General features: G+C 41.6%; 1 protein-coding gene and 1 non-coding gene across 3 annotated transcripts; one reads left to right on the top strand and one right to left on the bottom strand.

Moving 5' to 3' along the window:
• Positions 1–1812: 1812 nt before the first annotated feature.
• Slc25a38 (solute carrier family 25 member 38) lies at positions 1813–20002 on the bottom strand. 2 transcript variants are annotated; one of them, XM_026401612.2, is made up of 7 exons: positions 19734–20002; positions 13168–13289; positions 12491–12575; positions 9924–10103; positions 9492–9660; positions 4660–4826; positions 1813–2661 (listed from the first exon to the last, which is right to left on the bottom strand). In XM_026401612.2, exons 1-7 carry the CDS (start codon positions 19800–19802, stop codon positions 2539–2541), a joined length of 915 nt encoding a protein of 304 aa, XP_026257397.1. In that variant the 5' UTR covers positions 19803–20002; the 3' UTR covers positions 1813–2538. The 2 variants fall into 2 exon arrangements, with proteins under 2 accessions (XP_026257397.1, XP_026257398.1); XM_026401613.2 differs by lacking the exon at positions 4660–4826 and having other exon boundaries at positions 19734–19893.
• Trnaa-agc (transfer RNA alanine (anticodon AGC)) lies at positions 17299–17371 on the top strand. Its single transcript has one exon. It is a non-coding gene; the product is annotated as a tRNA-Ala (tRNA).
• Positions 20003–20325: the final 323 nt, after the last annotated feature.

Raw genomic sequence — 20325 nt, 5'->3', positions numbered from 1 at the left:
AGATCACCACACTGGTGGTTTGGGTGCCACTATGAAGCCAGGAACTGCTTTATGCTCTCCCATAGTCCTACCCAAATTATTTTAAATAGGACATTTTAACTTAAAACTTAAAGTATAAACTTATTGTAAACTTATAAATCATTAAATATATTTATGCTATGGGATGAAGCATGCCCCCAAAATACATGCTGGAGTTCTAATCTATAGTAGCTGTGGATATGAACTTTTTTGGAAATAGGGTCGTTATGCATTTGTAATCAGGCTAAAATGAGGTCCTGGGTCTGGGTGACTAGAGTCCTTAAGAGAGATATTTGGACATGGAGAGACATACCCAGAGAAGAAAACATGAAGACAGAGGTAGGGGATCAGAGTGATGCATGTGTAAACCCAGGAACACCAAGGATTGCCATCAGTCACCGGAAGAACAGACAAGAAATGGTTCTCCAGAACCTTCAAGAGAGCATGAAGTAAATGCTCTGCTTTATCTCCAGAACTGAAACAATTTATGTTGTTTTGGTGATCCAGCTTATGGTTAATTTGTTGATACAACCCTATGAAACTAATACAATGTTCTAGAAACATTTACTCACTCAACCCTCACTACCACCCTAGGAGGTAGAAAATATTAACTATTCCCATTTCCTAGGCACAATTTCAATATGTCTAAGTGAAGTGCTATGTGGATCAGAACCCAAGATAACCACAAGACCACACAACTCCGTCTGCTCCTTGGATAAAGCAATGACTCTCCTAAATTTGAAAGAAAATACTTGGATAGCCCCAGTAGAAGGGGACAGTAACACAGGTTGAAGGGGATGTGGAGAACCTGGAAATTCTACACAGTCCTGCTGGGAATGTAAAATGGTGCAGCTGCTTTGGAAAACAGTTTTTGAAAACTTCCCAAAGTATTAAACATTTACCATTTGGTCTAGTAATTCCACTCCTAAGTATATGCTCAAGAAAAATGAAAAAAAAAATCCCAACACTTGTACATGAATATTCATGGCAGCATTATTTACAACAGCTTCAAAGTGAAATTAACCCAAACATTCTTCAATTCAAGAATGGATTAATAAAGCACAGTTGCCTGGCTGGTCCTAGAGTTACATATATATAAACTCAACTAAAATGTGATTAAAAAGGTTAAAACAAAAAAAACCTTACATTTGTACTGAACATGTATTGACTCTTCTTGTCATTATTCCTTGAACAATGCAGTGTGTCAACTAGTTCCAAAGTATTTACATTACATTTGATATAAATTATGAGTAATTTAGAGATGATTTAAAATATAAGGGAAGATGATGTAGGTTACATGCAAATATTATGCCATCCTATATAAGGAAGTTGACCATCCATGGGAGGGCCTGCATAAAATCTCCATGTACACTGTAGGTCAACCATACATGCATACAATAGAATGTTATTTGGGCATAAAAAAGAATAAAGAATCAAACATGTCACACCATGAATCAACCTCAAAAACATACTAAGTGGAAAGAAGCTAAATACAAGCTAATACAAGCTATTTATTATTATATGAAGCGTCCAGAAAAGGTGAATTTATAGACAGAAAGTAGATGAGTGGTAGGCTGGGGATGGAAATGAAGACTAATTATGAATGGGTATGAGAGATCTTACTAGGGAATGAAAATGTTCACAACTAATTTATGGTGATGGCTACGCCTTTCAGTAAAGTTACTGAAAATCACTGAATTGTATACTTGAAATGGATGAATTGTATAATATGTAAAACAAGGTTATTTTTTAAAAATTAGGTTTTAATGACCTATATAAGTTAACAACCACCCTAGAACTAATTTATTATTTTCAAACAGAATGATAAATATACTATTTAAATTTTACAAACAGCTTTCAATGATAAAGAATATTGCTTTATTAATCCAAACTTTAGTTGTGGAAAAAAGCCGGAACAGCTTAGAGTTGAAACAGTACAGGGGCCAACACCAAAAATTTTTCTTTGGACATTTAGAGACTAGGAAGTTACTGTCCCCATTCTCCAGAGCCTCTGAGAAGATGATTAGGAACCAAATAAATGAAATATTTTCTTCTTACACCTGGTATACTTCAGATAGTCTTCACCTGGTAGACATCACTATGTCTCTTCTCAGATCTAGTCTTCCCCATGTAGAGCTCCTTAGACATGGAAGGAGGCCTACAGCTTCTCCGGATTATGACTCCTTGCCCCAGCACATGCTCAAAGAGCTGTAGTGTAGGCAGGTGGCTAAAGCAGAACCACCTGGCAGACATCTCTCTGGAAATGCCTTTCAAGTAGTTTGCAGGATGTGCGAACCTCTGTCCCAACTTTTTAGTGGGCTGTGTTGTGCATTGGTGACTCCTTTTCTGGGAATCTGAAGCCTCCAGGCAGGTCTCTCCTTCAATGGGGGACTGAAGGCAAACATGTTTCTTCCTGGCTTTCCAGGTAGGACTTCACCAGACTCCAGATGCTGAGATAAAGCAGTGCTTGACAGGAACCAAGCAGGACAGCAGATTCCACCCTTTCCTGGTCCTCTCTTATCAGGACTTCAGGCCCATTTTGGCCATCATCTCTTCATAGACCGTCCATGCCATTGCTGCCATCAGAGTTCTTCGGAGGGCCCGGGGAACACTGCCTTGAAAGAAGCCACGCAACCCATGGTCCTATGATGAAAATAAATGTCAAAACTCCAGAAATAAAGTAGTAATATAATTAACTATCCATCTGGCACCAGAGAGTCTCTGTTACCTTGTTTCTGAGTCTTAGTTTCTAAAGTATATGCCATATCTATGAATAAGACCTGGTGGTACACACCTGTAATCCTAGTGGCTTAAGAGGCTGAGGCAAGAGGATCACGAGTTCAAAGCCAGCCTCAGCAAAAGCGAGGTACTAAGCAATTCAGTGAGATACTGACTCTAAATAAAATACAAAATAGGGCTGGGGATGTGCCTCAGTGATTGAGTGCCCCTGTATTCAATCCCTGGTACTCCACTACCACCACAAAAGGAAAAAAAGATAACTAATGAACTTTAAAAAATGTTTTTTGACCAGCTGTGATGGTGCATGCCTGTAATTCCAGCAATTCAGGAGACTGAGGCAGAAAGATGCATATCAAGGCCAGCCTCAACAACTTGGCAAGATCCTGTCCCCAAATAAAAAATAAAAAGGGCTAGGGATGTAGCTCAGCATGGAGCAGCCCTGGATTTAATCCCTGGTAACAGAAGAATAAAAAAAAATCATTTTGCATACCTGCTAGGCTTTAAGCCTGTTCTATCTAAGAGAATGTCTTAAAAATCTTTTTGTTTTATGTTTTTGAGTGAGGGGTGCTAGGTACTAAATCCAGACTTGTACATATTAAGCATGCTCTCTACCATGAGCAAAACTAATAGGCCCCCTACGTCATGCAAGATTATTGTGTATAGTTGTATAGTCTGTACACTACACAGAAGCACTGAGCCCCAAGTAGCAGATGAAATCCATGCCAAGGTTTGTTTGCCAAACCTGGATCCTGGATACAGACTGAAGGAAGAGTAGGCTTCTTACCATTTGTCTATCAGGAGGGAGTACTTTTTGTGTAATTCACTGTGTGCTCCTGGTAGCCCTATCTGTATAAGAATTAAAGGCAAAACACCTCTTCATTTTTTTAGGGGGTAACAGGGATTGAACTCAGGGGCACTCAACCACTGAGCCACATCCCCATCCCTATTTTGTATTTTATTTAGAGACAGGGTCTCACTGAATTGCTTAGTGCCTTGCTTTTGCTGAGTCTGGCTTTGAACTCCTGATCCTCTTGCCTTAGCCTCCTAAACCGCTGGGAGGCATGTACCTCTGCACCTAGCAAAACACCTCTTCTTTCTCCCTCATAACCTGAAATTATTTGCAATCTCACATATATTGAAAAATATATTATTGTTATACTTCATGACTTTATGTACAGAGAATAAGAAAGCAGACAGCCTAAATGGTATGAGCAGTATTAGAGTCACAAATTCACATTTATTTTTAACAGGAATATCTGGTGTGTGATAACAGTACTGTGTTCCAAAACGGCCAATCCACTGGTTTTTAAATAGTGCTTTAGTGCCTTTTATATCTTTTATAACAGTTTATTTTCAGTACCATTTGTATTAGACCAAACAGCTAGAACATAATATGTATGCTTCTTTTCTATCTTTTTTCCTATGTCCTTAATTAGAGTACTGAGACCACCCAGACGTCCTGCTCAGCAGATCTGGGCTATAGTCAAACAATCTGCATGTTGATGAACAGGGGATCCTAATATAGGTGCCCCTCCCCTCAAAACAAAAACAAAAACACATAAGCTTCTATGGTTCTCAACCTTAGCAGCACACTGGGATTACTGGGACCTTTAAACAAAACTTTTCTGATTTTTTTTTTCTTTTGGTGCTGGAGTTGAGCCCACAGTCTTATACATGCTAAGCACATGCTCTACTACTGAGCTACACCCCAAGCCCCTAAAAAAATAGTTCTGATACTACCCTTCCACCAGATCGCTGATATCTTTGGCCTAGATTTTGACCTGGGAATGCAGATTTCTAAAAGCTTCTCAAATGATTCCAAATGAATGAAGGACAAGAACTACTGCTTTAGAGAGAGATCCTTATCCACTACAAGAAACTATACTCATTCTATGGTCTTACTTTGAAAATGATAGTTACTGCTTGGCCTATCCACTGAAACTTCACTGGGGAGAGCTGCATGTGGGTCTTGATAACATCCGCAGGTTGAGTTACCAGGGAGGCCAGAATACCAGCAAATATCCCACAGCTGAAATTTATGACAGGAATAAAGACTGCATCCAACTGGTCTGAAAGAGAACACACATAACATGGAATTACATATCTCATATTTATCAGATTTATCAGATAAAACTCAGTGTAAGTTGTCCCTTCATTCTTCCCAAAATTCAGAAAGATGTAGATTCAAACAAGGTTTTAAGGATTAAATATTTGAAGGTGCAACTAATGGGCTTGGGTTGTAGCTCAGTGGAAGAGCGCTTGCCTAGCATGTGTGAGGCACTGGGTTTGATTCTTAGCACTGTATATAAATAAATAAAATAAAGGCTCACCAACAACTAAAAAATATTAAAAAGAAAAAGGTGTAACTAATATCCAAGTGATACAAGTTATCCATAATGGGTCAAGCACAATGTCATGTGCCTCCTGATATAAAAACTGTATCATATCCTTGGTCCACTTGCTAAAAATAAATAACTAAATCTAATCATTGAAAAAACACATTATATAAACCCAAATTTAGGTATAGCAACTGGCCTCTAGGAAATAAAATGGTGAAGGCAATCCCCCACTCACTGTCTTGACAGGGTCACAGTGAGAAAAAGTGTTGGCAAAGCCACTCTCCCACTGTCTTGACAGGGTCACAGTGAGGATGAATGCTGGCAAAGCCACGCTGGTTGGTGGGTAACCGAAACCATGAGACCCTTTTTTATGTAATTGGGACTTTGCATTTTCATGCTTATGTTTCTCACAGGAGGCATGAGTATGTTAAATGCCAAATAAATTAAATTTCAGATGGCTAGAACAGAATAGGTAGTTCATGCCAAAGAGGCTATTCTACTACCCCCTCAGCATATCAAGGACAAAATAAAAGGCTATTCTTCTATCTTAGTACATTGTGGACAAACCTAATAACAGACAACAATCATTCTCTGAAAAACAAACTATGAGAACTAGTGCACCTTGACTGAGAAACAAATTCTTTGAGAACTAGTGTACCTTGACTGAGAAACAAATTCTTTGAGAACTAGTGTACCTTGACTGAGAAACAAAAGAAACTCTCTGAGAAAGCAGCTCAACCAGTTTTATGAGAATAAATTTAGGAATCAATTAAAATAGCTTTATAAGACACAGTTTTAGAATAATGATAGAAATATTATTTTATTTAGATTCTTAAGTTTAGAAATTCTTAAGTCTTTAGTTATATAGGTTTCTGATATGCTTTAAGGATGATTCATAAACTTTAGGACATTTTAAATATAAGATTTAAAGGGACTTGTTTAGATGGGAATTTTAGATTAAAAATAAAGTGCAGGTGTACTTTAGGTTAATGATTGGCTAAGAGACTTAGAGTCTGGTTACGTAGTTTGGCATTAGTTAATAAGGAAATAACATATCTTGGGAAAAATAGTAAATCTTGGGAAAATCTGAAGGATGTAAATTGGTGACATGTTTTATTGATGATTCTGTACTTTTGATGATTGTATGGCTAGGGGTCATATCCTGGAAGAATGTAGATCGGTGTGCTCTCAATCATGGTTAAGGAAATGTCATGTCTTGGCAAAGTTTTAAGTTATATAATCAATGACATATTGTGAATCTATAATGATGAGAAAAATTGTAATAAAAAGGGGACCCAGAGAAAGCAGCTTTAGCTTTCTCTCTGAAGATTGCTCAAAGGGAACGACTCCTGTCTCATCATTTCGCCGACGCCACTCCTCCTTCGGGACTCCCTGGACCCCGCCGGGGCTGGCCCCCGGCAATAAAAATTACTACAAAGTACACTACTGGAATTAGAGAAATCAGAATATGGACTATGTGTTCAAGAATTTTACCTGTATTAAACTTCTTGAATTTGAAAAAATAGATGGTTACATGAGGGCCTGTCCTTATTCTTAGGAAATACACACTGAGATATTTAAGGGTAAAGATGAGTCATGTCTACAACGTACTCTCAAAAGATTTATATATTGTATTGTTCTTGTGGCCTTTCTCATAGGTTTAACATTATTTCTAAATACCCAATTTAAAAAATTTTAGGATGGATTGAAAATTTAAAAATACACTTCCAGGCATGATATTGGCACCAAAATAGACATGTAGACCAATGCAAAATAGAAGACACAGAGACAAACCCTCATAAATACAGCTATCTCATACTAGACAAAGGCACCAAAAACATACAGTAGAGAAAAGACAGTTTATCTAACAAATGGTTCTGGGAAAACTGGAAATCCATGTGTAACAAAATGAAATAAAACCCTCTCATCCTGTACAAAAATCAACTCAAATTGGATCCAAGACTTAGGCACAGAGACCTGTACCTCATAGAAGAAAAAGTAGGCCCAAATTTTCATCATATCAGCTTAGGACCTTACTTCCTTAACAAGACTCCTAAAGTACAAGAAATAAAATTAAGAATCAATAAATGAGATATATTCAAACTAAAGAGTTTCTTCTTAGCAAAGGAAATAATCAATAATGTGAAGAGAGAACCTATAGAATGGGAAAAAATCTTTACCACAAGCACCTTGGATAGAGCACTAATCTCCAGAATATGTAAAGAACTCAAAAAACATAACACCAAAAAAACAAACAACCCAATCAATAAACAGGCTAAGGAACTGAACAAGCACTTCACAGAAGAAATATAATCGATCAACAAACATATAGAAAAATGTTCATCATCTCTAGCAATTAGAGAAAAGCAAATCAAAACTCCAGTCAGAAAGGCAATTATCGGGCTGGGGATGTGGCTCAAGCAGTAGCGCGCTCGCCTGGCATGCGTGCGGCCCGGGTTCGATCCTCAGCACCACATACCAACAAAGATGTTGTGTCCGCTGAGAACTAAAAAATAAATATTAAAAAAAAAATTCTCTCTCTCTCTCTCTCCTCTCTCACTCTCTCTTTAAAAAAAAAAAAAAGAAAGGCAATTATCAAGAATATAAGGATGTGGGGGAAAAGGCACACTCGCACATTGCCGATGGGACTGAAAATTGATGCAACCACTTTGGAAAGCAATATGGATATTCCTCAGAAAACTTGGATTGGAACCACCATTTGACCCACTATCCCACTCCTCAGTCTATACCCAAAGGACTTAAAATCAGCATACTACAGTAATGCAGTCACATCAATGTTCATAGGAGCTCAATTCACAATTGCTAAACTATGGAACCAACCTAGGTGCCCTTCAACAGATGAATAGATAAAGAATATGTGGTACACATACACAATGGAATATTGCTCAGCTTTAAAGAAAAATGAAATTATGGCATTTGTAGGTAAATGGATGGAACTATAGAACATCATGCTAAGTGAAATAAACTAATCCCCAAAAAACAAAGACCAAATGTATTCTGATAAACAGATGCTGATCCATAGTGGTGTTAGCGGAAGAATAAAGGAACTTTGGATTGTGCAGAGAGGATTAAGAGGAGGGAGGGACGTGAAGAAAGGTAGAATGTGACAGACATTTTACCCTATATACATGTATGATTACACCACGGGTGTGACTCTGCACCAAGTACAGCCAGAGAAATGAAAAGTTGTGCTCCATTTGTGTAAAATGTGTCAAAATGCATTCTACTGTCATGTATAACTAATTAAAACAAATAAAAAAAAATAGAAAGGAGACCAGTAGAATAGTAGAAGGGGAACAGGGGAGGGAGGAAGGGGAGATACTGGAGAATAAAATTGATCAAATTATACTGTTTTATTGTGTGCATGTATGAATATATAACAAATTCTGCTGATATGTATAATTATAATGCACCAATAAAAAGGGAGGAAATACACTTCCAGGGACTATGGATGTAGCTCAGTGATAGAGTACAAGCACAAGGCCCTGGGTTCCATCCCTCGCACAAACAAACAAACAAAAATTCACTTCCATGCTTTATTGCCTTAATTTTCTGTTATAAAATAAAGCTGTGACCTGCAGGGTCACACCTCCTGCGGCTTGGGGAGAGACAGCTAATCTCTCAAAGCATTCTAACTGCAGCAGATCACCAGTCTGGATGGTAGGCATTCCAGTTTCCCTAATTAGCCACAGACACTTTACTGAATGCAGGTGCATTCTACAGAGCAACTTTCTACATCTTGCTCTGCTTGGGTGGATGTTTACAACTTACAGATTTCACCCACATCTAGTCCAATATAAGCTTACTGGTGAGGTGGGCCTAACTGAAACTCAGATTTGGCAGCTTTACCTCTACCCAAAGGGAGGGCTCAAAACAACATTAACTAGAAACACAGCAAGGATGAAAATAATTTTTTTTCCTTCAAACTTCTAATCCATCAGTGTTTCTCAAACTTGAATCACAATAAGTCTTCTAAAAAGATACACCTCACAGGTTTGTACCCCAAAGTTTCTCATCTAGGAGGCCTTGGATGGGACACAGGAATTTTATAATGTACTGTTTTGGGATGTACTATTTCAGAACCTCTGCAAAACACGTTATTCCTTACCCAGTCCACCCCAATCTGTCAAATTATAGTAGCATCAGTACTCTTTGATTGAAGAGCATATAAACTCCAAAGGGCAATGGCCAAGTCTGTCACACCCACCTTTGTGGCCCAGCACTCAGCCCCAAACCGGACACAATCTTAGTATGGCTCAGATCCTAAAACTGGTAAGAATAACAAACAGAATAACAAAAGAATAACAAATAAAACAGCAAGAACCCAATGTCTCAGGGATACCTCTTTTCCACCACACCTTCCTTTATCCTTACCATGGAGCACTAGGCCTTTGGTCTGGCTGTAAAACATCAGGTAAATTCCTGAAAAGGGTGCATCACGAAGGAGAGTTGCTGACAGGCCGCTGAACAGGCCTCGGTGTCCCTCACTGCGGTAGATGCTTCTCAGAGCTGCGTAGATGCTCTCATAGCCGTATTTTCCACTCTGCAAAGGGAGCACAGATCCAGTGACTGATATAGAGGTCTTGCACTGGAGCAGTGACCCCAGCTGACTTTTCAGGTTATTCAGCGTCACCAAGGCACTAATGGGCTCTAGCTCACACATGGCTTGGCCTGCCTACACAAATGAGTTCTGTGACCACATCCAACTCTAAGTTGGACTATAAATCAAGAGTTGACACTAGTCACTTCCCAAGAACCCAGTGGCTCTGTGTACCAACCCTGAAGTCCTAGAGCTATCAAACTCACCTCATAGCGTGTCTTGATCACTGTGATAGGTGACATGCAGACCCCTGCAACAGAGCGAGAGCTCATACCCAGCATGATCGATTCCAGGGGAGTAGGGGGATGGCCTCGCAAGCAATACTGCTTCAAAGAGTAGAGAGTGCCAAAGTAAATTCCAACGCCAGGGACACATCTCACGATGGACTGCAGAAAAGGCCAGAGGGAAGAACAATGAAATCAAAGAGCCAACACCATTGGATACTGTCTTAGCTGGGTTTCCCCAAAAAATCCCAAGATAATTTGCATGCAAGTAGTTTATTGAAGGTGCAGAGAAAACACCAACGGGAAGTGGGTAAGAGAGACAGGAGAGATGGCAGCTAATAAAGGATGAACTACAAAAGCAGTTACAGCTGTGGACAACTCAGTCCCTTTGGAGAACTCTGGGAACCAGCGAAGAACACACCTCAGAGTTAGTCCTCCATTGGAGGGGAGAGGGAGAAGTTTAAACATCAACCCATTATTCAGTGGTTGAGGACTGTGTGGGTTGGGGTAAGTTTTAACACCTTGGCAATCCTAGCAAAGTGAGTCCTTAGGGCTAGTAAAAGCCATTAGGGAAAGAAATACAGGTGTGAGGTTCCAGCCCACTTTCAATGAAGTGGTAAGGGGCAAGAATACACTGAAAGGCAGGCAGAGGGAGGAGGTAGGCCAGCTATTTCTGCTGCAGACTGTGCTACACTAACAAATCATACCCAAGGTATACAGGTACAATATTTCCTTGAGCCCTCAAACCGAAGTTAGTGACAGTACAAGAGATGGGTGGGAAGTGCAGTAGTCCCCTCTTATCTGTGGAGGATATGTTTTAAGACCCCCAGTGGATGACTGAAACAGTGGATAATACCAAACTCTACAAACAGTATGTTTTTTCCTATATTGTATATACATAACTATGATAAAGCTTCATTTATAAATTATGCACAGTAATTAATAAAAATACAATTATAACACTGTAATAAAAATTATATGACTTGGTCTGGATCTCTCCCCCACCCCCTCAATACAGCTTACACAGTACTCACCCTCCTTCTTGTGATAATAGATGACAACGCCTACCTCATGAGATGAAGTGAGGTGAATGACACAGTATAAGGCTACTACTGACGTTCTGACAATAGGTCAGAAGGAGGATCATAGAGCCACCAACCTCGATGGCTGAATGTCAGGAGCAGATGGTATCAATGGTTGGGGAGCTTTGATAGTTGAAGGGCTTTTTGCCAAAACTTTTGGAAGAACACTGTATTCAAGAGTTCTCTCTTTCTCACTCATCCAAGTGTTGCTGCAGAGGCTGTCATCTTTTGGTGATGAACTAGGTGACTTTAATGCTGTGTTCTCTCCATAATTTTGTCCTTTAATGTCTGTGCAATTCAAAACACTTCAGCAAATTTTAATAATATCCATATTGTTGGCTCTGCTTCAGTTTCTTCCTCTTCTTCTTCCTCTGTTCATGACTCAACAAGTGTTTCCAATTCCTCATTAGTTAACACATCTTCATGGCCTTCAATGTTCTTCCACTCCATCAAGCACGTCCTTCCATGATTTATGCCATGGTGCCTCTTCTACACTTTCACGAATACAGATCATCTTCTTATAGGAGAGCCTGGCTTCATCAAATTGAAGACTTGCTTTCTCCTTAATGAACTTCTTCAACTCTGCCAGAAATGTGGCAGCAATTTCATCAGCAGGTACAACCTCTCGGGTAAGTCTTACATTTTTCAGTCCAAACCTATCTAAATCCATGTAACCATCTCTTACTTTCAGTAAATGGCTTGCTGCCATTCATCACAGGGGACACTTTGCCGAACGAAGTCTTCCTCTAGGTTCAGTGCTTTCTGGTGCAACATACTGTTATCAATTAGAACATGTTTTTTGTTCATATCTTCCACTCACAAATTTAATGCCTTTTCAATCTGCACTAAGTACTTCTCACACACTGTGTCTGTAACTTTGCAGTTTGAAATGTGACAGCAAAACTAGAATAAATTTCTTTTTCCTTCTTCACAACTTCAGATAGAATATTCACTTTTGCCATAGCTGTTAGCAACCTCGGCATACACTTTTTTTTCTTTGCTTATTAACTCACAAACTTTTACCTTTTCACTCAAAGGAAGAACTTCACAGCTTCTCTTTGGCATATCCCAATTGCTAGCATCATTGCTCTTGCATTTTGGGGCCACTATTAAGCACATAAGAATTACTTAACATAAATACTGATTCCCCAATAGTCAATCTGATTCCCGACATAGCTACTAAATGACTATAAAAACGGGAGATTCACCTATAGGGCTGAGCAGTGAACAATGTGATATTTCATCACACTACTCAGAACAGTACACAATTTAAAATTTATAAATTATTCACCTCTGGAATTTAATATTTTTGGTCTGGGACTGACTGAAACCACAGAATGTAAAACCACAGATAAGGGGAAACCACTATACTCCCATCACTTCTAAGGAGCTGGTGAGGTACATGAGACATGACTGGTTACCAAAGAAAAGTGCTGCAAGAGAACCCAGACCCAGAAGGTGGCTTACAGGGGACATCCCTTTCCAAAGGCCCCAAAGACTCTCAGTGCGAACCACCTTCAAGAATACAGCCAACATGCCAACACGTCTGGACCTGAAGGCAGACAAAAGAAGAGGAAAAGTCACTTAGATCACTTCCTTATAAAAAAAAAAATCTCTACTCAAAGACTTTGTATTTACTCTTTCCTAAAACACTTAGGAATCCCTATAATGCATCGTAGAATTACTCTTGACTTCCCATGTGTTCCTGGTTTGACAAATGTTCATCTGTCCATTCACACGGCAAGCAATGGAATAACCTCCCATTTTAAATATACTTTATATACTTCCTATAGTGCTGAGCTCTACATAGCACAAAACAGTCACAAATGATGTTATTTGTAGAAAACCACCCCCTATCAAGCAGTACAGTTAAGACATCACGAGCTAGCACAATAAAATGCAAATGTCACTGAGGCAGATCCTCTGGAGCTGCACAGGAAAGGATCCCACTTAATGAACAAGAAACATCAAATATAAAAAAATATATATTCACTGAGAACACTATACACGAAACACAGTTGGGCACAGCTTGTGCTTCTCTTTGAGCATCCAACAGAATGGACGTTGATTTAATTGGAAAGATGATCCAGTGCCTGAGAAATGGAGCCCAGTGCCTCAGTGAAATGTGGAGCAGCAGGCCCTACCCGTGGTCTGAGGGCTGGAGAGTCTGCAGGCGTGTTTTAAGGAGATCCAGGGGCTGGAAAAGGAGGGTAGAGCAGGTCCCACTGATGGAGCCACACAGGAAAGCCTTGATCACTGGATGTAACTGCAGAACAAGAAAGCATTGTGTCAGCAGCTCTGCTAGCACATTATGCACCTTTCTCCACAGCTGGGCAACTCCAGGATAGTGCCTCATCTTTTTTTTTTTTTAATAAATAAACGAATAAATAAATAAATAAATGACAGCGGAATGCATTACAATTCTTATTTCACATATATACCACAATTTTTCATCTCTGTTTGTATATAAAGTACTTTGACACCCAATTCGTGTCTTCATACATGTACTTTGGATAATGATGTCTATCACATTCCACCATCCTTGCTAATCCCCTGCCCTCTCCCTTCCCTCTTCCCTATCTAGAATTCATCTATTCCAGAGAAACACATGGCTGGAAATTCATAACACTGGAATGTTGCTGAGGATATTGTGCCCTACAAGAGCTATTCCTCTGGTCTTAGTGTTGCTAATAATTTTACTCCCTGAGCAAACAAACTGAGCAACATGTCTATTTCCATGCCACTGTCCACACTTACCACACTTTGTCCTATTTGAAAAATTACAGATATCTCTTTGTCTTTGGAAAAGCAAACTCAATTGAGTTTAACTCTAAACTTTGGTTTCCAGGCTCCCTTGGCTATACATCCTATAATATATTATAGGATCAGGTCAAAAACAAATGAAACCTGAAGCTTAGTCACAATGTATGAGAAGTTCCATTTCTGCTATAATCTATGAATTTCCTTCATTTAAAACTTTCCCTTTCTCCTTCCCTCCCATCTCACTGGGACCTACAGAGGTGACAGATGGCTCTATAGATCAATAGCCACTCCTAGGTTTGTTGCCTCTACTTCAGCCCTGGCACTGTCACACACACTGGCTTATCTATAGGCACCATTGGAGGAGTATAACTCCTTCAAAGACTAAATGTACCTCCCTCAAGCACAGCCCAGGAGCCTCAGCTCCTAGCATTGGTGCTAGTGTGACAACACTGTGTTCTCTTTCCAGAGCCCCAGAACCCAGCAGCACAAATGATAGTGAAAACATACTTTTTAAAAAACCCTCTTTTCCAAAGAAGACACTTGGCAAATTCCATCTAAAAAAGACCTTTTCCCTCATTTAGTAGCTTTTATACTACTGTAGCCCTAAAATACTGTTAAGATAAATTCAGTTTGCCATTATACATATCACATAATCACCTACAGGAACTGAAATGTCTAATATGTAGTACTTGTTTCACAGAAAAAACAAATCATCACAAATATATATATATAAACAGAAAAGACAGATCATCCCAAGAGCCACCATGAACAAGTTATAACTGCAATGACTTAGAATACCACTGGGAAGGTCTAAATAAATTCAGAAATTAAAGACTGGAGTTTACAACCATGTTGCAATAGCCCTGAAATGACAGCAGGTGTTTTGATAAGACAATAGGTAAAATCAAACAAAGGTATATATATATATTTTTTTTTTGTACTGGGGATTGAACCCAGGGGTGCTTAACCACTCAGCCACATACCCAGCCCTTTTTTATGTTTATTTAGAGACAGGGTCTTGTTGAATTCCTTCGGGTCTCACTAAGTTGCTAGGGCTGGCTCTGAACTTGTGATCCTCCTGTCTCAGTCTCCTTAGCTGCTGGGATTCCAGATATATGCACCACGATGCCTGGCAAAGGTGTACATTTTGTCTGTATGGGCCCAACTCCCTCTTACCCAGAGATGTCCTGCTTTTCTGCTAACCAATATCCCAGGAGATCTGTGTTTCTCAGCCTCACCTGAGACTTTGCAGCATCAAGGAGTACTGCTGCTTCACACACTGGGCCTTTGCCTTCCATTGTTGGCTTCTCTTCTCTGCCTGGTGCTCCAAAGCCGTCTTTCCAGACCGATGCCTATATCAGCTTCACTCACACTTTGCCAGTCATTCCTTGGGCCCCCAGTGTGCCATCTAGCTAGATATCCTTCACTAAAGTGGTTCTGAGGGCTCACCAAGGACGTGCATGTTCTTTCCTGTCCTGTCCCTGTCTTTATCTTACTTAGATTCTCTGATGCATCTGATACAGATGATTGCCTCTCCTCTCAGTCTTGGTTTCTCTTTCTCTTTGTTTCTGGCTCTCCTTCAAAGTCTCCTTTTCCTTGACCTGCCACTTAGATATTGCTGCTCCTCTTATCTCATCTGTCTGCAGCCTCTCAGAGCAACTTCACACACATGCTAGTAACGCCCACATCTCTGGCCCCACTAACTCAACACCTCCTCCTTCAGTCTCATAGGAGTCTCAAACTCAACAGATGCAAAATGGAAACTTGGTCAACAGTTCTGCACACACATCTGTTTCTCCTCTGATCCATACTGGGATTCTCCAGGCATCAGGCTGGAAACCCAGAAGACATGAAGGCTTTCTTTGCCTGCAGCTTCATGACCATGTCCTGCTGGCTGATCCCTTGGTCTTCCCAGTCTGCCCCCTGTCAATCTAGAAGGACTCTAAAGAATACTGAGTTTATTGGTATACACCTATAACCCCAGCTACTTGGGAGGCTGAGGCAGGAGAATCTCAGGGATAGCCAAGGCAACTTAGTGAGACCCTGTCTCAAAAATAAAATAAAAATAGCTGGAGATATAGTTCAGTGGTAGAGTGCTTCCCTACCATGGGCAAGGTCCTCAAATCAATACCCAGAACTGCATTAAAAAAAAGAAAAAAGAAAAAAAGAAATAGTTTATTCAGGAATGAATAGGGGATTTGCAAATCTGCAATCTGTGTGCTATGATGGATCATAGACCCATTGGACGAGGTTATTGCAAAGGGAAAAATTTTAAGGCAGAAGGAAGTCCACCATGTAAAGTGTTTTAAACAAGAATCACTAGTATTTAAAAAAAAATAATAAAACCATTTAAAAAAAAAAAGAATCACTGGTCACAGAGTTCACTGCAGGAGCTTCATTAGCTGACTGGCAGTATTGGCTGTTACTAGGAATTTGTCTTCATTGAATTGACCTTAACAAAGTTGTGTTTAACAAAGCTACTTGCAAGATTGTGGTTAGATTTGGCAAAGTCTCTTGTGATCGTTCTTGCTATAAGGCAAATAGGCACGAGGACCCTGCTGGCTCCGTTTAGTTTCATTTTGACATAAGTCACTCCATTTTGGTGCTAACTCCTTATATACTCCCATATATCCATCCTTTTGGCCTCCTTGACAGTTTCTAGTCTCAAGGGTGCAAAGTCATCCTCCAGGCCACTCCCAGAATAGCATTGGGTAAATCTCACAACCCCAGGAGCTATTTAAATCCATTTTACAGATCAAACTGAAGCTCACAGAGGTTGTGAATGTGTCCTAGGTCAGAGGTGTTCAAGCCATTGGTCAAAACTCAAAATTCATGCTCCACTGAAGTGAAAATCTAGGATATTCAGGCTGATCACTCACACACCACTGCTGACCACTACTCATTTCCTCTTGAAATGCTTTTTTGGAGGGCTTCAGGTATTAACAGTGTCCATGGTTTCCTCCCACTTCTCAGGACACTCTCTTAAATGAAGACCTCCTTTATTTCCCCTGGAACCATGCTTCCACACCCCTCCCATGGCTTCACTTACCATCTCCCTCAGGAGATTCAGGCCCTCACAGTCACTTGCTCAGATGTCCCCCACACACCTCTGATGATATTTCCAAATATGAACGATCCCCACCCCTCACCTTCAACTTGCTCCTCCTCTAGGATGCCCCATCCCAGTGAATGCACTGCCATTTATCTACCCAGCTTCCTGGGCCAAAAACCCAAGCACCATCCACACTCCACACTTGCTCATTCACCTCCTGAACAGCGCTCAAATTTATGTCTTGTATCCATCCTGGCTCAGGATACATCATCTCTTGCCTTCTTGACTGCCAAAAAAATTACCTCTTTACCGCATCTCTTTGACAGGCTAACTCACACTCTACCCTGCAGCCAGAGTCATCTTTCAAAACTGCAGATCTAACCATAGTGCTTTTTGGTATAAAACCCTTCAATGAAAGAGTTAATGTTTTATACAATTTTAAGTTATCAACTTAAGAGGCTGGGGTTGTAGCTCAGTGGTAGAGCGCTGGCCTAGCACGTCCGAGGCCCTGGGTTCAATCCTCAGCACCTCATAAAAATAAATAAATAACATAAAGGTATTGTGTCCAACTACAACTAAAAAATAAATATTTTTAAAAAGTTATCAACTTAAAAAAGAATAAATGTGTTGAAAATATAGTACCAATAAATGTGTTAGAAACTACAAAGTATTCCTGGGCATGGTGGCACATGCCTATAGTCCCAGCCTGAGCAAATTAGCAAGAGCCTGTGTCTCAAAATAAAATATAAAAATGGTTAGGGATTTGGAGTGGTAGAGCACCCCTGGGCTCAATCTTTAGAACTAAAAAAGAAAGAATATTAGTCATTAGTACTTATTGAAATAAAAAAATTTAAAAAGTCAACACCCTTTTATTGCTCTACATTCCTCTCAGGATAAAGTCCAAACTGCGGGCTGCAAAGTCTTCATGAATCATGCAGCTCCTTCTTTATCATTTTTGTGCTTGCTCTCATTCTCTCTCAAATACAATTCCTCTGCCATAATGGAGGCCTATTACCTTCCTCTCACCCCAGAAAACTGAGGTATTGTCTCTCTACCCTAATTCATCTACTGCTCCCTAAATCCCCCGCTTCTGGGTTCAATGCCCCCTCCCCAGGATTCCTGCAGCAGCACCCATGCCCACCTCCTTTATAACTAAGGGTCCATGACAAAAGATATGGTAACTCCTGTCTTGTCTTCTTCATGGTGGTATCTCAATAACTGGGCACAATAGGTGTTCAACAGTGATAAATGAAAGGCTCTTGTCACATAATAGGAAATGTGACATGCTCAAGGCCTATCCCTTGAGCACACATCCACAGGATAAAGTTCAGTGGGCTCAGGGTGCCTCATCCCAGGACAGGTTAATCCTCCTCAGCTCCTTTCAGCTCCTTCCAGCCCTTCTCCAGCCCTTCTCCCTCCAGCAGTTCTCTTAGGTGCTGCTTCCCCAAGGCTCCCTCTGGTATTGCACTTAATTTGTTTCAAGGCTGAAATCCTTCACCTCTGGACCCCGGATGACAAAAATTATCTTTTTAATATCTTTCTTTTCACAGCACAGATTGGAACTATTATTGACTCAATATTTGTTGAATAAACTAATAAAGCCCATAATATTTATAATTTTTCAGGTCTATGAACACAGACCAGATGCTAAATATATATATGCCAGAAGTATGGATTAACCTCTAGTAGGTAAACTAAAAAAGGCAGATAATTAAGATTTTGTCAATGGTAGATAGCACACCATTTGCGAGTGGACTTTTCTTTCTTCCCTCCCTCCCTCTCTCTTTCCCCCCTCTCCTTCCCTTCCCCTCCCCCCTTTCTGGTGGCCTTTTGCCCATACTAAATATGTGCTTTACCACTGATCTACACCTCCAGCCTTCAAGAATAGACTTAATTTTTAAAAAGTGCTCAATTATTCATGGAAAATAAGATGAATAATTTATTTCTTTTTTAGGTGTGAGAGGGGTAGGGCGAATAAAAGAGAAAAGAACACAAACACAAAGGTAACAATAACAGTTTGCAAAATGATTCTACAAATAATTCCTATTCTACAAAAATATCCTAAATCCAATTCAGATCTGGAGGTGAAGGCTGGAGGGATAGAAAAAAGTAAGCAGATTTTCAAAATCATGAACGTAGAGCTGCTGCGGCTGCCTTTAAATTTCTTTAAAAAAACAAAAAAGCTAGCCACCTCATCTAGCTAGCTACCCAATTCCTAGGGCCCGCCCCCAGCATAGCCACACCCCCGCCTTCACCAATCATCGGCGAGGATTAGGAGAGACCGCCCTAGGGAACCGCCGGCCTCGCCCACCAACACCTCCGCCTCCACCAATGGCGGCTGGGCGGCTCGCAGGCTGCAGCCAGTACGGACCGCAAGGGGCGTGGCGTCTTTGGCGCCCGCGAATCCGCCTGCCACTGCTGGTCAAGAGGCTGCGCCCCGGAGGAGCCTAAGCGGTGGCCCACTGGCTTCCTGGGGCAACCCTGGGACGGCTCGCTCTGGCTACTACGGCTCCTCAGGCTCGGCGCGATCCCTGGCCTTGCTATGGTTCAAAGCTCTGCCCGGCTGCCCTCCCATCTATCGCTCCAGGACTCGCACTCGGAACAACTTCTGGTACCGTGCACGGTGCTGGGCCCGCGCGGGCACACTCCCCGACACCTCGTCCCGGGCGCTGCAATACCGCCGCTCTCCCCAGACGTCAACCCAGCCCGTCCCAGGGTTTGGGCGGCAGCTCCTCCCGTCCCGCCTTGCGTTAATCCCACAGCCCAACTTTACCACTCCGGCCACGTCCCAATCCTGCGCGCCATCTGACTGTGCCGAGGGTCCCCCTAGAGCCTCGAATCCGCCCGAGCTGGCGGCCTCGGAACCCCTTCCTTCCCTTCTCGCAGGCTCCTCACCATAAGGGTCTCCACCTTGTCTCCGACATCTTGGGGAGGCAGCAGCGCGGCGCGCACCTTCTGATTCATTGGAGAGGCGAACAGCGAGAGCTCGGGGCCGGGTGCCTCGGTGGCCGCGAGGCCCGGCCCTGGAGACTGTGGAAGGGAGATGAGTCGACGCGGTAGCCGGGCAACGCGTCGGGGTCTCCGGAAGAAGGAGCCCCGAGCTCCCAGCGCCTGGCTGGCCTGCGCGTCCCAGCTACGTCCACGCCCGGACCTTGCGCGGAAGCTACTAGCCCTTCTTCATTAGCTCCGCAGGCTGCGTGACTCGGCTCTCCAGCCTACCTTACCCATCCCGCCCAGCCGAAGTCGGCAGCGCTAGTGGAGCACGGTCCTACGTGTACCGGGGAAGAGAAAGCCCGGTGAACCCAATGGAAAGGCACGACGGAAAGATTTCCCTTCCGGGTGCTTCGCTGGGTCACGCCCCTGGTGAGCGTGTCTTTAGTGCCACCTTGTGGAAGCTCATATAATTCCTGCTGTTCTTGCCTGGGCCTGTTGAAGGAGGATTGCCAGACCCTTGGGCTGTGGCTCTCAACAGAGGATAGAGAGGGAG

This window comes from Urocitellus parryii, chromosome 3 (genome assembly GCF_045843805.1).
Source record: "Urocitellus parryii isolate mUroPar1 chromosome 3, mUroPar1.hap1, whole genome shotgun sequence".
Classification (NCBI taxonomy): domain Eukaryota; kingdom Metazoa; phylum Chordata; class Mammalia; order Rodentia; family Sciuridae; genus Urocitellus; species Urocitellus parryii.
The sequence above is the reverse complement of the archived record's forward strand: the minus strand, read 5'-3'. Positions and strand labels throughout refer to the sequence as shown.

Excerpts from the sequence above, each read along its gene's own strand:
- Slc25a38 (XM_026401612.2), bottom strand. The coding sequence starts at position 19,802 with ATGAATCAGAAGGTGCGCGCCGCGCTGCTGCCTCCCCAAGATGTCGGA. Across the intron at positions 4,827-9,491 it reads CAAAGGCCTAGTGCTCCATG|ACCAGTTGGATGCAGTCTTT; the intron begins GTAAGGATAAAG and ends GTTCTCTTTCAG. Across the intron at positions 2,662-4,659 it reads CAGTAACTATCATTTTCAAA|GACCATGGGTTGCGTGGCTT; the intron begins GTAAGACCATAG and ends TTTTCATCATAG.